The sequence below is a fragment of the Bombina bombina genome, chromosome 6 (assembly GCF_027579735.1).
Source record: "Bombina bombina isolate aBomBom1 chromosome 6, aBomBom1.pri, whole genome shotgun sequence".
In the NCBI taxonomy this organism is placed as follows: domain Eukaryota; kingdom Metazoa; phylum Chordata; class Amphibia; order Anura; family Bombinatoridae; genus Bombina; species Bombina bombina.
This window is the reverse complement of record NC_069504.1, coordinates 1,045,619,008-1,045,634,878: the sequence shown is the minus strand read 5'-3', so window position 1 is coordinate 1,045,634,878 and position 15,871 is coordinate 1,045,619,008. Positions and strand designations below refer to the sequence as shown.

The 15,871-nt window shown below is 40.4% G+C and overlaps 1 protein-coding gene across 1 annotated transcript in view; it reads left to right on the top strand.

The window, feature by feature from the left end:
* ITFG2 (integrin alpha FG-GAP repeat containing 2) overlaps positions 1-15,871 on the top strand; it is a 137,495-nt gene that overhangs the window by 70,725 nt on the left and 50,899 nt on the right. The window contains exons 8-9 of the mRNA XM_053718814.1: positions 5,105-5,158; positions 5,769-5,860. Coding sequence (XP_053574789.1) covers positions 5,105-5,158; positions 5,769-5,860 — 146 coding nt within the window. The remainder of the gene's footprint in view (positions 1-5,104; positions 5,159-5,768; positions 5,861-15,871) is intronic.

Here is a 15,871-nt window from a genome sequence, read left to right as displayed (position 1 = left end):
CAACTTTCATAAGTATTGTTTTTGACAATATTTACATCTATTGTTTGCTAGAGAACCGTTTTTATTTTGGGATTAACTGAAAACAAGGTAGCAACTACATGGCTTGCTCCCGTAGTAGTTATACTTTACTTTAAAGGGACATTGAACCCAAATTTTTTCTTTCGTGATTCAGATAGAGCATGACATTTTAAGCAACTTTCTAATTTACTCCTATTATCAAATTTTCTTCATTCTCTTGGTATCTTTATTTGAAATGCAAGAATGTAAGTTTAGATGCCGGCCCATTTTTTGGTGAACAACCTAGGTTATCCTTGTTGATTGGTGGATAAATTCATCCACCAATAAAAAAGTGCTATCCAGAGTCTGAACCAAAAAAAAAGCTTAGATGCCTTCTTTTTCAAATAAAGATAGCAAGAGAACGAAAAATTTGATAAAGGAGTAAAATAGAAAGTTGCTTAAAATTGCATGCTCTATCTGAATCACGAAAGGAAAAATTTGGGTTTAGTGTCCCTTTAAGTCAGGAAACTTTATTTGTGTGAAATGGAACACAGCTTTGTAGCGTATGTTTTTTATATGATTTTAGTACACATTTAGTAAAATGTAGCTCAATTCTGACATTTATGATACAAGTGAGATCATTTTATGTCTTTGTTTTTTATTTTGTTTTTGCCATATGTATCCAGTATTATTATCCGTATTTATGCTGTTTTATGCTGCTGATTATCTAAAGCTCACTTATTTCTACATTTTTAGTGAATAATCTACATAGATTAACATATGAATAGATAAAGCTCAAATTAGTTTTTATTAACTGTGTCTGAGTCCTAAAGGCAAAGCCACGTGCAAGAAAAAGATAACATTGCACCCACAGACTTAGAGTTTAAAACAAAATATGACTGACATGCTCCAGCCTTCAGTATATAATCCTGTGCATGTTGAAATAAATCAAATGTCACCTTCATCAGATGATCTGTTAAATACATTCCAAAATGAAAGTCAAACCTCACTTGTCACGTCTGGCAAGCTGAAATATAATAACAGTTTTTGTCTAAATATCACAGAAGAAACAGGGACACTATTCTATTCACGGCCAAACAATCCTCTTTATTAATGTCAGAAGAGACAGCAAACGTACTCTTAAAGGGATAGTAAACCCCAAAATTGTCTTTTATGATTCAGATAGAACATACAATTTTAAAGGGACAGTCTACGCCAGAATTTTTATTGTTTTAAAAGATAGATAATCCCTTTATTACCCATTCCCCAGTTTTGCATAACCAACACAGTTATAATAATATACTTTTAACCTCTGTGATTATCTTCTTTTGACAGACTTGCAGTCTAGCCAATCAGTGCCTGCTCCCAGATAACTTCACGTGCACGAGCACAGTGTTATCTATATGAAATACGTGAACTAACACCCTCTAGTGGTGAAAAACTGTTAAAATGCAACCTGAAAAGAGGTGGGCTTCAAGGTCTAAGAAATTAGCATATGAACCTCCTAGGTTAAGCTTTCAACTAAGAATACCAAGAGAACAAAGCAAAATTGGTGCTAAAAGTAAATTGGAAAATTGTTTAAAATTACATTCTCTATCTGAATCATGAAATATTATTTTGGCCTAGACTGTCCCTTTAAACAACTTTCCAATTTAATTCTATTTTCAAATTTTCTTCATTCTCTTGTTATCCATTGCTGAAGTAACAGCATTGCACTACTGACAGGCAGCTGAAAATATATATATACAAGAGACAAATGTGTGCAGGCACCAATTTGCAGCAGCTCCCACTAGTGTATGATATGTGCATATTCATTTAACAAGGGATACTAAGAGAACAAAGCACATTTTAAATCGGAAGTGAATTTAAAAGTGTCTTAAAATAACATTCTCTATCTGAATCATGCAAGTTTAATTTCACAATTCCTTCAAATTAACAATGTAAGGTCAAGAAATACAGTTTGCCACACTGTAAGGAGTATTTTATTTATGTTTAAATAATTTTTTATTGTTTTCAATGTAAAGAAGAAAGCATATAAGAACATACAGCGTCGTTTCTAGCCGCCAATTACAAAACTTTGAAACAAAACAGAATATTACATTGGCTATAGATTTCAATGAACAGTACCTCTTAACAGGAGGTGTAGTGTAAGTGTTCTTGTCTCATCCATCTACTCACACTTATATATAACTTAGAATCAAATGAAATAATTTTTGAGGGTGGATAAAACTTCCAGTATTTGGGGGGGGAAAAAGGTGGGGGAAAAACATAGAAGGGGGAGAGAGAGATCTGAGAGGATAGTAAGTGTTTGCAGTACCTTTTGATCGTGAGGGCAGTAGATAAAGTCTATATAATTACTTGGATGTATCTATCTAGCGATTGGAGGCCTGAGAGCGAATTGTTGCCGGTAAGGGAGGGTGGTTGAAGCCATTTCTATAGTTCCAATAAAACCAAATTTCGTCATTCTGAGTTTTGGTATCTAGTGTCCATGCTGCTAAGTCGTACATGTTATATGTATGTTGGATTTTATTTTTAATTTCTTGCCATGTCGGTGTGCCTACTTTCCAGTATCTAGCTATGCAGGTTCTCACTACCGTACATAGTATTCTAATGAAAGTGTTTATTGGACCATTGAAGCTAGGAAGTCGCTCGTGGAGTAGTGCCTGTGTCTTGCTAATCTGAATCTGCTCGTCTAACAGGTAGCTAATTAGGTTAGATAGTGACTGCCATATGGCCTTAACCTCCGAGCAGTCCCAGAACATGTGACGGTATGTGCCCAGTTCCCCACACCCTCTGTAGCACAGTCTAGATGCTGTTTGTGTCATATGTGTTGTTCTAAGAGGCGTTAAGTACCATCTGAAAATCGTCTTCAGAGTGTTTTCTCTGAGGTCTGCGCTCAGCAATCCTTTAGTGGCTGTTTCAAAAGTCTTGAACCACTGCTCTGGCTCCAGTCTGATGTCTAGGTCTGCTTCCCATCTTTGCATGAGGGGTGATTTAGTTGGGGATTTTGACGTTTGTATATCTAGGTATATTCTAGAGATGGACTGTTTTGGTCTGTTTATAGAGTTACATATATGCTCTAGGGTAAGTTTCCCTCTAGTCTGAATTGATTGCCTATATGTGTGTATTGACGATGATAATTGGAGGTATAGGTACCAGTGCAAAGGGTCAGGATATATCTTATCTTTTAGTTGGGCATGGGTCATCACTTTATTCTGAATTAAAAAGTCTGCGACACGGTACAGACCCTTATTTTCCCATTTATTGATTGTTCTTTGCAAATCTTTGTGGAGGAGGTATCTGATGGGTCTCAGTGTTGAGGTTATAGGGCACATCCCTCCTTTGTGTGCTAGTTCTGACCATAGAATTTGGGTGGTCTCTATTGTGACTGATTGGTGCTGCTTTGTCTCGTGTGTGCCGACTCTGTGGTCCCATAGTATGGTGTCTGACCCGCCCCCCCCCCCCCCTCATGTCTGACTCTAACTGAATCCAAAGAGCTTCCTCTTTGGCCCTAAGTATTAAGGTGTCCTGGGCTAGTCTAGCTGCCTTGTAGTATTCTATGAGATTGGGGATCCCCAAGCCGCCCAAGCTTCTGTGACCTGTCATGGTTCTCTTTGCTATTCTAGCATGTTTTTTTACCGCGGATAACTGACAGTACCTCTGTTTGAAGTTTCTCTAAGTCGGGATATGGAATGCGTATGGGCAGAGCCCTAAAGAGAAGGAGTATTTTATTTAAAGGGACACTGAACTCAAAAATGTTCTTTTGTGATTCAGATAGAGCATGCAATTTTAAGCAACTTTCTAATTTACTCCTATTATTAAATTTTCTTCATTCTCTTGGTATCTTTATTTTAAAAGCAAGAATGTAAGTTTAGATGCCGGCCCATTTTTGGTTAACAGCCTGGGTTGTTCTAGCTGATTGAAGGATTAATTTAACCGACCAATAAACAAGTGCTGCCCAGGGTCTGAACCAAAAACAGCTTAGATGCCTTCTTTTTTAAATAAAGATAGCAAGAGAACGAAGAAAAATTGATAATAGGAGTAAATTAGAAAGTTGCTTAAAAGTGCATGCTCTATCTGAATCACGAAAGAAAAAATTTGGGTTCAGTGTCCCTTTAAATGATCAACTACAATATATAAAAAAGGTTACTCCCTGCACCTGCACAAAGATACTGTATGATATATAAAACATTTGCACCGTGAAGTTATAGGGTAATATTGGAATTGAATGAAATGGATAGCTATCTAATCTAGCTGTTAGTTGAAAAATCTGCAAATGCAACATAAATGTAGAACAAAGAACTGACTGGAAGCCGTAAAAGTGTATTAAAAAGGCAAAAAGGTGCTTCCATATTGAACTAAAACAGTATTGTTGCTTCTAAACAGGGAGACAGCCGTGCACTGGGAACCAAAAAGGAACGTCAGTAAATAAGTTATTAGTCCTGTGTGCCAAGTGTGTGATGATTGAATGCAACGTATAAAAATAACTAGCAGGTACCATGTAGAAACAGGTCAATATAAGACTAATGCAGCTTTTATGTAGAGAACATATCCATTGTTTACTTCAAACTAAGAGTTTAATAACGATGGCGTGCTTGCTGAAACAAATTAGTAGCGGCAAACAAATCTGACAAAGGGGCCTTAGTCATCAAAAATATTAAAGCTTTTAGAATAACATCACCTGATATTGATTGCTAAGCAAGAATGTCAAACCTCGGGGACTTCTGATTGTGGCCATAATGTTACAAAAACACTCCCTCATGGGCTATATAAATGTATAATCTACAAAACATTTATACAAAAAAATCTGATGTAGAATGTCCCTTTAATGTCTCATTTTTTTTCTCTATGTCACTTTTGAACATAATGTGTCATCTTTATTATAACATTATGTGATGCCAGTTATAATTTAATTAAGATATAAGTATTAATGTCAAAAATGTTAAATGTTTTTTTAAAAAACCCACATTTGCTGTTGTGTATTATGCATCTACATTAAAAATGACTAACATCTTTTCATCTATATTTTAGAGCTTATTCCCTATAATTTGAACCATACAACAGACCTAAAGAGCATTTCAACCAAATCTCTTTTTTGTCCATGCAGGACCTGATAATGGGAGCAGAGAAGCTGGTCTCTTTGCGCTCTGTACCCTGGACGGTAAGTATATGATGTGATGTCATGGACATTGCAACACTATAGGTTCCAGAGCTGTACTTAGTATGAGCATTGCATGGGAAGGTGGATGTATTTGTGCATCTGCAACATATGTTTTTATAATCTTTATATTCCAGATTTTATTCTCATATCTCCACAATTTATTATCTTATTAGGCACTATTTCAATGTATTGATCCTTCATTATTGCCCAGTTAAAAGAACAATAATATAAAAGTAAGCTTTATGGCAGGCATGTCAAATCTCATTCTGCAACACACAGTTAAATATCAGTTTAAATGATTTTTTTAATTTTGATTGATTGTACCCTGTACAAAATTTTAATAATTACATATTGAGAGATAAAAAAATAAGATTAAACAAAAGCACAATGATTCTAGCTTGCCCAAAGCTCAGGTTCCTGGGGGTACATGGTTTACTGTAACTATTAGCACTACTATGTATTTTTTTATGGACACAAATATTTTGCTGATTTCTTACAATGTTATTGTTGAGATTTACTCATCAATTGTGTACAGAAGTTTTCTCTCCTCACCTCTCTTCTCTTCTTTTGACGATCTTCTTATCTTGTGTTCCTCCCCAATCTTTTCTAGGTACATTGAAGCTCATGAAGGGCTCAGACAGATTGTTGTGGTCTGTTCAGGTTGATCATCAGCTGTTTGCCCTTGAAAAGCTTGATATAACGGTGAGAAACATCCGAAGAACCTTATAAAACCTCATTATTCCAGGCAGATATTCTGTAATGTCCACACTGGTCATTTTTATTTGAAGCAAATATCTACTCTAGATCTAGCTTTTTAATTCTTTTTGCCCCAGATTCTTTTTGCCTTTGTCTTTCACTTTTTCCCTGCTCTGGTTCAGATTTTCTCTCACAAAGTAGTGTAAAGTCAATGTTATTCATTATCCTAAACCACTCACTAGCTATTGAAGTTTTCATTCTGATATTTCCACCTACAAGATAGCACTTAAAAGTAATTATAATTTCTTTCTAATGACACAGTGAGTCCACGGATCATCTAATTACTATTGGGAATATCACTCCTGCCCAGCAGGAGGCGGCAAAGAGCACCACAGCAAAGCGGTTAAATATCCCCTCCCTTCTCTCCAACCCCAGTCATTCTCTTTGCCTAACGTTAAGAGGAAGGAGGTGGTAAAGTTTAGGTGGCTGGAAGAAGATTCTTCAATCAAGATTTTATTATTTTTCAGCAGTGCAAGTTTGTCCTGCTTTTCTACTGGGTGTAGCAGTAGTCAATGTCAATCTCTTCAGTAGAGCAATGATGGTGGCTTTTAAGCAATGGGATTACTCAGTCTTTATCTTTTTTTCACAATCCCATGTGAGGGAGCATGCCTCTCAAACCTAGTGAGCTGCTCTGCTGCCGGGCAGAATTAATTGAGGTAAGTGCTATATTTATTTTTCTGAGTTGCATACAGGAAAAAGATGGCACTTTACTATTTATTTCAATGGGATGCTAATATATGGCCTCTACCAAATTAAAGGGCGTATATAAGGCAGTGGTGCAGGCACTGGGGACGAGGAGATAGGCTCAGTTTAGAGGTGGTGTGTTTTTAACTCGGTGTAATCATGCCGACCAGGAGGTTAGTTCTGTTATGCCCACGATGGGCGGGGCTAGCTGACGCGCTGAAATGTTCTATTGCGTGCCTTTTCTCTTCACTTCCTGTGTTCCGGAGGGGAGAAATTTTATTGCGTTTCCAGTCTTGTGTGCTACGCTCGAAGGACCTTGAGTGCAACGCTCTGGATTGAGTCTGGAATCCATCTGATAACTACTGACTCCAGTTTTCCAGCAGGGCAGGTAGGCACCTAAGCAAGAGCTAAGCTGAGGTGTAGAGGCTGTCCAGGGTGTTTAAAAAACTTTTTCTCATAGTTTTGCTGTAAAATAAAGCAGTTTTCCTTTTTGTATTTAAAGGGACAGTAACTTTTTTTTTGTGTGTGAACTTTTGATTAAAAATTAAGTACTTTTATCTTTAATTCTGGGTAAAGATGGACCAGGAGGCTTTGCAAAATGTTACTTGTACTTAATGTTTTGATGCTAACGTGGAACCACCAATCCCTTTCTGTTCCTCCATGTATTGAGAGAACATTGAATTACAGGGATAGACTTTTTGATTCTGAGCCAACATTGTCTAGGGCGGATGCTGTTCAGGAGTCTGACAATGTTCAAGATATGCCACAGCTTTCTCCTCAAGTGTCCCAAAATGTATCATCCACACATGCAGTGCCCTGCGTTTCCTCTCTAGCTCCGCTTGGAGTTACGTTGCAAGACATCGCTACCTTCATGTCTTCTGCGGTATCTGATGCGCTGTCTGCTTTTCCCATGCTGCAGAGAAAGCGCAAGAGGAAATGTAAAAACTCAGTGAGTAAGGTGTCTGACACAGTGGCTATTCCGTATGTTCCCTCCCAGAAGTAGGAGGAAGAAGATACTTCGGTAGCATCTGAGGGTGAAATCTCAGATTTAGACAGTGTATTCCTTCTTCTGATGCTGAAGTTGTATCCTTCAGGTTTAAGCTAGAACACCTCAGTTTGTTTCTTAAGGAGGTTTTGGCTACCTTGGACGACTCCGACACTACGGTCGTTGTCAATCCTAAGAAGTCTAGCAAGTTAAACAAGTATTTTGATGTACCTTTCATGGTAGAAGTTTTCCCTGTACCAGATCGTACTACAGAGATTATTGCTAAGGAATGGGAGAGACTGGGTATCCATACCCTATATTTAAAAAGATGTTTCCTATTGCTGACTCTATCAAGGAGTCTTGGCAGACGGTCCCCAAAGTGGAAGGAGCAATTTCCACTTTGGCTAAGAGAACCACTATTCCCATTGAGGATAGTTGTTCCTTTAAGGATCCTATGGATAAGAAGTTGGAGGGATTACTCAAAAAGATGTATGTTCACCAGGGTTTACAATGGCAACCTGCGGTGTATATTGCTACCGTCACTAGTGCGGCAGCATACTGGTTTGATGCGTTGTCTGATTCTATTCAGACAGACACTCCCCTTGACGAGTTCCAGGATAGAATCAAGGCCCTTAAGTTAGCCAATTCCTTTATTACGAATGCTTCCCTACAGGTTATTAAGCTGGGAGCAAAAATTTCTGGGTTTGCCGCATTTCTGGGTTTGCCGCAATGGCCCGCAGAGCCTTATGGTTGAAATCCTGGTCTGTGGATGTTTCGTCTAAGTCTAAGCTTTTGGCGATTCCATACAAGGGTAAGACCTTGCTTTGGCTGAAATTATTTCTGACTTTACGGGAGGAAGGGGTCGTTTCCTCCCTCAGGATAAGAGGAATAAGCAGAAGGGACATTTGAGTAATTTTTGTTCCTTTTCGAAACTTCAAGGGTAAGCTTTCCTCTCCCTCTACAAAGCAGGAACAGTCCAAGCCTTCCTGGAGGTCCAACCAGTCATGGAACAAGGGAAAGCAATCTAAAAAGATTGACTCAGGAGGAGTCTATTCTCCCCATAAACATTCTAGAGGGCAATCTTCAATGCGGCCTGGCCTCAGTTAGCTTCAGCCCGGTTTATCAGGTTCCAGTCGCACAACATAACTTCAGTGGCTTACATCAACCATAAGGGAGGAACTCGGAGTTCCTTGGCAATGACAGAGGTAGCCAAAATTATTCAGTGGGAGGAGACCCACAACTGCTGTCTATCTACGATCCACATTCCAGGTGTGGACAATTGAGAAGCAGATTTTATGAGCAGACAGACCTTTCACCCGGGGGAGTGGGAACTCCATCCGGAAGTGTTTTCCAGCTTGATTCTCAAATGGGGACAGCCGGAACTGGCTCTCATGGCATCTCGTCAGAATGCCAAGCTCCCAAGGTACGGGGCGAGGTTGAGGGATCCTCAGGCGGTACTGATGGATGCCCTGGCGGTCCCTTGGAATTTCAGTCTAGCATGCCAATTTTCTCCGTTCGCTCTCCTTCCTCGGGTCATTGCTCGAATCAAACAGGAGAGGGCGTCTAATCCTCATCGCACCGGCGTGGCCTTGCAGGATCTGGTATACAGACCTAGTGGAGATGTCATCTCTTCCACCTTGGATACTTCCATTGAGGAAGGACCTTCTACTTCAGGGGCCCTTCCTTCACCTAAATCTATTTTCTCTGAAGCTGACTGCTTGAAGATTGAACGCTTATTAAGCCTGATACGAGAAAGATTTACCATAAGATATGGCGTAAATATCTGAATTGGTGTGAATCCAGAGGCTACTCTTGGAGTAGCGTTCAGATTCCTAGAATTTTGTACTTTCTCCAGGAGGGTCTGGAGAAGGGTTTATCTGCGAGTACTTTGAAGGGTCAAATATCTGCCTTGTCTATTTTGTTGCATAAACGTCTGGCGGATGTACCAGACGTGCAATCTTTTTGTCAGGCCTTGGTCAGAATCAGGCCTATGTTCAAACCTGTTAATCCTCCCTGGAGTCTTAACCTTGTTCTTAAAGTTCTTCGACAGGCTACGTTTGAGCCTATGCATTCCTTAGATATTAAGTTATTATCTTGAAAAGTTTTGTTTCTTGTTGCAATTTAATCTGCCCGCAGAGTCTCAGAACTCTCGGCGTTGCAGTGTGATTCCTCTTATCTTATTTTTAATTCTGATAAGGTAGTTCTGCGTACTATGTTGGGGTTCCTTCCTAAGGTTGTTTCGGATAGGAACATTAATCAAGAAATTGTGGTTCCTTCTTTGTGCCCTAACCCTTCTTCTCATAAGGAGCGTCTGCTGCACAACCTAGATGTGGTGCGTGCGTTGAAATACTATTTACAGGCAACTAAGGATTTTCGTCAGTCTTCAGCTCTGTTTGTTGTTTTCTCTGGGAAATGTAAGGGTCAGAAAGCTACGGCTACTTCTCTTTCTTTGTGGCTGAAGAGTATAATTAGTTTGGCCTATGAAACTGCTGGACAGCAGCCTCCTGAGAGAGTCACGGCTCATTCTACGAGGGCTGTTTCCTCTTCCTGGGCATTCAAAAATGAAGCTTCTGTGGAACAGATTTGCAAGGCTGCAACTTGGTCCTATAAATTTGATACTTTTGCCTTGGCTGAGGCTTCTTTTGGGAGAAAGGTTCTTCAAGCAGTGGTGCCTTCCGTTTAGGTTCCCTGTCTGGTCCCTACCTTATCATCTGTGTCCTCTAGCTTGGGTATTGATTCCCAATAGTAATTAGATGATCCGTGGACTCGCCACCCACCCTGTTTCTTCAACAGTTTTTTTTGTGTTATAAACCTCAGACACCTCTGCACCTTGTTACTTCCTTTCTCTCCTTTTACTTTGGTCGAATGACTGGGGTTGGAGGGAAGGGAGGTGATATTTAACAGCTTTGCTGTGGTGCTCTTTGCCACCTCCTGCTGGGCAGGAGTGATATTCCCAATAGTAATTAGATGATCCGTTGACTCACTGTGTCAAGAAAGAAAGAAATTTATCAGGTAAGCAATTTTGTTTCTTCTATAAAGGTAAGACGAGTCCACGGATTCATCCTTTACTTGTGGGATATTATCCTTCCCTACAGGAAGTGGCAAAGAGCACCCCCCAGTCATTCTCTTTGCCTACTCTAAGTACTAGGAAGGGTAAAGTGAAAGAGGTAATAACATTTATTATAAGATATGGCGTAAATATCTTTATTGGTGCAAATCCAATGGCTACTCATGGAGTAAGATCAGGAATCCTAGGATTTTGTCCTTTCTCCAAGAAGGATTGGAGAAGGGGCTATCAGCTAGTTCCTTAAAGGGACAGATATCTGCTTTATCAATTCTACTGCACAAACGCCTGGCAGATGTTCCAGACGTTCAGTCGTTTTGTCAGGCTTTAGTTAGAATCAAGCCTGTGTTTAAACCTGTTGCTCCGCCATGGAATTTTAATTTGGTTCTTAAAGTTCTTTAACCCCTTAATGACCGGAACATTTTTCAATTTTCTTACCCTTAATGACAATGGCTATTTTTACATTTCTGTGGTGTTTGTGTTCAGCTGTAATTTTCCTCTTACTCATTTACTGTACCCACACATATTATATACAGTTTTTCTCGCCATTAAATGGACTTTCTAAATATACCATTATTTTCATTATATCTTATAATTTACTATAAAAAAAATTATAAAATATGAGGAAAAATGGAAAAAACACACTTTTTCTAACTTTGACCCCCAAAATCTGTTACACATCTACAACCACTAAAAAACACCCATGCTAAATAGTTTCTAAATTTTGTCCTGAGTTTAGAAATACCCAATGTTTACATGTTCTTTGCTTTTTTTGCAAGTTATAGGGCCATAAATACAAGTAGCACTTTGCTATTTCTAAACCACTTTTTTTTCAAAATTAGCGATAGTTACATTGGAACACTGATATCTGTCAGGAATACCTGAATATCCATTGACATGTATATATTTTCTCCAACATAGGTGTGTCCGGTCCACGGCGTCATCCTTACTTGTGGGATATTCTCTTCCCCAACAGGAAATGGCAAAGAGCCCAGCAAAGCTGGTCACATGATCCCTCCTAGGCTCCGCCTTCCCCAGTCATTCTCTTTGCCGTTGTACAGGCAACATCTCCACGGAGATGGCTTAGAGTTTTTTGGTGTTTAAATGTAGTTTTTATTCTTCAATCAAGAGTTTGTTATTTTAAAATAGTGCTGGTATGTACTATTTACTCTGAAACAGAAAAGAGATGAAGATTTCTGTTTGTAAGAGGAAAATGATTTTAGCAACCGTTACTAAAATCGATGGCTGTTTCCACACAGGACTGTTGAGAGGAACTAACTTCAGTTGGGGGAAACAGTGAGCAGACTTTTGCTGCTTGAGGTATGACACATTTCTAACAAGACTTGGTAATGCTGGAAGCTGTCATTTTCCCTATGGGATCCGGTAAGCCATTTTTATTAAATAAGAATAAAGGGCTTCACAAGGGCTTAAAGACTGGTAGACATTTTTCTGGGCTAAAACGATTGATTTATAAGCATTTTTAATAGTTTATAGCTTTGAGGAGTTATTTTATTCTTGGGAATTATGTTAAATAACCGGCAGGCACTGTATTGGACACCTTTTTCACTGGGGGCCTTCTCTAATCATAGGCAGAGCCTCATTTTCGCGCCTCTATTGCGCAGTTGTTTTTGGGAAGCAAGGCATGCAGATGCATGTGTGAGGAGCTCAGATACATAGAAAAAGCTTACTGAAGGCGTCATTTGGTATCGTATTCCCCTCTGGGCTTGGTTGGGTCTCAGCAAAGCAGATACCAGGGACTGTATAGGGGTTAAATATAAAAACGGCTCCTGTTCCGTTATTTTAAGAGTTAAAGCTTTCAAATTTGGTGTGCAATACTTTTAAGGCTTTAAGACACTGTGGTGAAATTTTGGTGAATTTTGAACAATTCCTTCATACTTTTTCACATTTTCAGTAATAAAGTGTGTTCAGTTTAAAATTTAAAGTGACAGTAACGGTTTTATTTTAAAACGTTTTTTGTACTTTGTTATCAAGTTTTTGCCTGTTTAACATGTCTGAACTATCAGATAGACTATGTTCTGTATGCGAGGAAGCCAAGGTTCCTTCTCATTTAAATAGATGTGATGTATGTGACACAAAATTTAGAGAAAATGATGCCCAAGATGATTCCTCAAGTGAGGGGAGTAAGCATGGTACTGCATCATCCCCTCCTTCGTCTACGCCAGTCTTGCCCACACAGGAGGCCCCTAGTACATCTAGTGCGCCAATACTCCTTACTATGCAACAATTAACGGCTGTAATGGATAATTCTATCAAAAACATTTTAGCCAAAATGCCCACTTATCAGCGAAAGCGCGACTGCTCTGTTTTAGAAAATACCGAAGAGCATGAGGACGCTGATGATAATGGTTCTGAAATGCCCCTACACCAGTCTGAGGGGGCCAGGGAGGTTTTGTCTGAGGGAGAAATTTCAGATGCAGGGAAAATTTCTCAACAAGCTGAACCTGATGTGATTACATTCAAATTTAAATTGGAACATCTCCGCGCTCTGCTTAAGGAGGTGTTATCTACTCTGGATGATTGTGACAATTTGGTCATTCCAGAGAAATTATGTAAGATGGACAAGTTCCTAGAGGCCCCGGGCCCCCCGAAGCTTTTCCTATACCCAAGCGGGTGGCGGACATTGTAAACAAAGAATGGGAAAGGCCCGGCATACCTTTTGTCCCTCCCCCTATATTTAAGAAATTGTTTCCTATGGTCGACCCCAGAAAGGACTTATGGCAGACAGTCCCCAAGGTCGAGGGGGCGGTTTCTACTCTAAACAAACGCACTACTATTCCTATAGAAGATAGTTGTGCTTTCAAAGATCCTATGGATAAAAAATTAGAGGGTTTGCTTAAAAAGATGTTTGTTCAGCAAGGTTACCTTCTACAATCAATTTCATGCATTGTTCCTGTCACTACAGCAGCGTGTTTCTGGTTCGATGAACTAGAAAAGTCGCTCAATAAAGATTCTTCTTATGAGGAGATTATGGACAGAATTCATGCTCTTAAATTGGCTAATTCTTTTACTTTAGACGCCACTTTGCAATTGGCTAGATTAGCGGCAAAAAATTCGGGGTTTGCTATTGTGGCGCGCAGAGCGCTTTGGCTAAAATCTTGGTCAGCGGATGCGTCTTCCAAGAACAAATTGCTTAACATACCTTTCAAGGGGAAAACGCTGTTTGGCCCTGACTTGAAAGAGATTATTTCAGATATCACTGGGGGTAAGGGCCACGCCCTTCCTCAGGATAGGTCTTTCAAGGCTAAAAATAAACCAAATTTCCGTCCCTTTCGCAGAAACGGACCAACCCCAAGTTCTACATCCTCTAAGCAAGAGGGTAATACTTCTCAAACCAAGCCAGCCTGGAGGCCAATGCAAGGCTGGAACAAAGGTAAGCAGGCCAAGAAACCTGCCACTGCTACCAAGACAGCATGAGATGTTGGCCCCCGATCCGGGACCGGATCTGGTGGGGGGCAGACTTTCTCTCTTCGCTCAGGCTTGGGCAAGAGATGTTCTGGATCCTTGGGCGCTAGAAATAGTCTCCCAAGGTTATCTTCTGGAATTCAAGGAGCTACCCCCAAGGGGGAGGTTCCACAGGTCTCAATTGTCTTCAGACCACATAAAAAGACAGGCATTCTTACATTGTGTAGAAGACCTGTTAAAAATGGGAGTGATTCATCCTGTTCCATTAGGAGAACAAGGGATGGGATTCTACTCCAATCTGTTCATAGTTCCCAAAAAAGAGGGAACATTCAGACCAATCTTAGATCTCAAGATCCTAAACAAATTTCTCAAGGTTCCATCGTTCAAAATGGAAACCATTCGGACAATTCTTCCTACCATCCAGGAAGGTCAATTCATGACCACGGTGGATTTAAAGGATGCGTATCTACATATTCCTATCCACAAGGAACATCATCGGTTCCTAAGGTTCGCCTTTCTGGACAAGCATTACCAGTTTGTGGCACTTCCATTCGGATTAGCCACTGCTCCAAGAATTTTCACAAAGGTACTAGGGTCCCTTCTAGCGGTGCTAAGACCAAGGGGCATTGCAGTAGTACCTTACTTGGACGACATACTGATTCAAGCGTCGTCTCTACCTCAAGCAAAGGCTCATACGGACATTGTCCTGGCCTTTCTCAGATCTCACGGGTGGAAAGTGAACGTAGAAAAAAGTTCTCTATCTCCGTCAACAAGAGTTCCCTTCTTGGGAACAATAATAGACTCCTTAGAAATGAGGATTTTTCTGACAGAGGCCAGAAAATCAAAACTTCTAAGCGCTTGTCAAGTACTTCATTCTGTTCTTCTTCCTTCCATAGCGCAGTGCATGGAAGTAATAGGTTTGATGGTCGCGGCAATGGACATAGTTCCTTTTGCGCGAATTCATCTAAGACCATTACAACTGTGCATGCTCAGTCAGTGGAATTGGGATTATACAGACTTGTCTCCGACGATACAAGTAGATCAGAGGACCAGAGATTCACTCCGTTGGTGGCTGACCCTGGACAACCTGTCACAAGGGATGAGCTTCCGCAGACCAGAGTGGGTCATTGTCACGACCGACGCCAGTCTGGTGGGCTGGGGCGCGGTCTGGGAACCCCTGAAAGCTCAGGGTCTTTGGTCTCGGGAAGAATCTCTTCTCCCGATAAATATTCTGGAACTGAGAGCGATATTCAATGCTCTCAAGGCTTGGCCTCAGCTAGCAAAGGCCAAATTCATACGGTTTCAATCAGACAACATGACGACTGTTGCGTATATCAACCATCAGGGGGGAACAAGGAGTTCCCTGGCGATGGAAGAAGTGACCAAAATAATTCAATGGGCGGAGACTCACTCCTGCCACTTGTCTGCAATCCACATCCCAGGAGTGGAAAATTGGGAAGCGGATTTTCTGAGTCGTCAGACATTTCATCCGGGGGAGTGGGAACTCCATCTGGAAATCTTTGCCCAAATAATTCAATTGTGGGGCATTCCAGACATGGATCTGATGGCGTCTCGTCAGAATTTCAAGGTTCCTTGCTACGGGTCCAGATCCAGGGATCCCAAGGCGACTCTAGTGGATGCACTAGTAGCACCTTGGAGCTTCAACCTAGCTTATGTGTTCCCACCGTTTCCTCTCATTCCCAGGCTGGTAGCCAGGATCAAACAGGAGAGGGTATCGGTGATCTTGATAGCTCCTGCGTGGCCACGCAGGACTTGGTATGCAGATCTGGTGAATATGTCA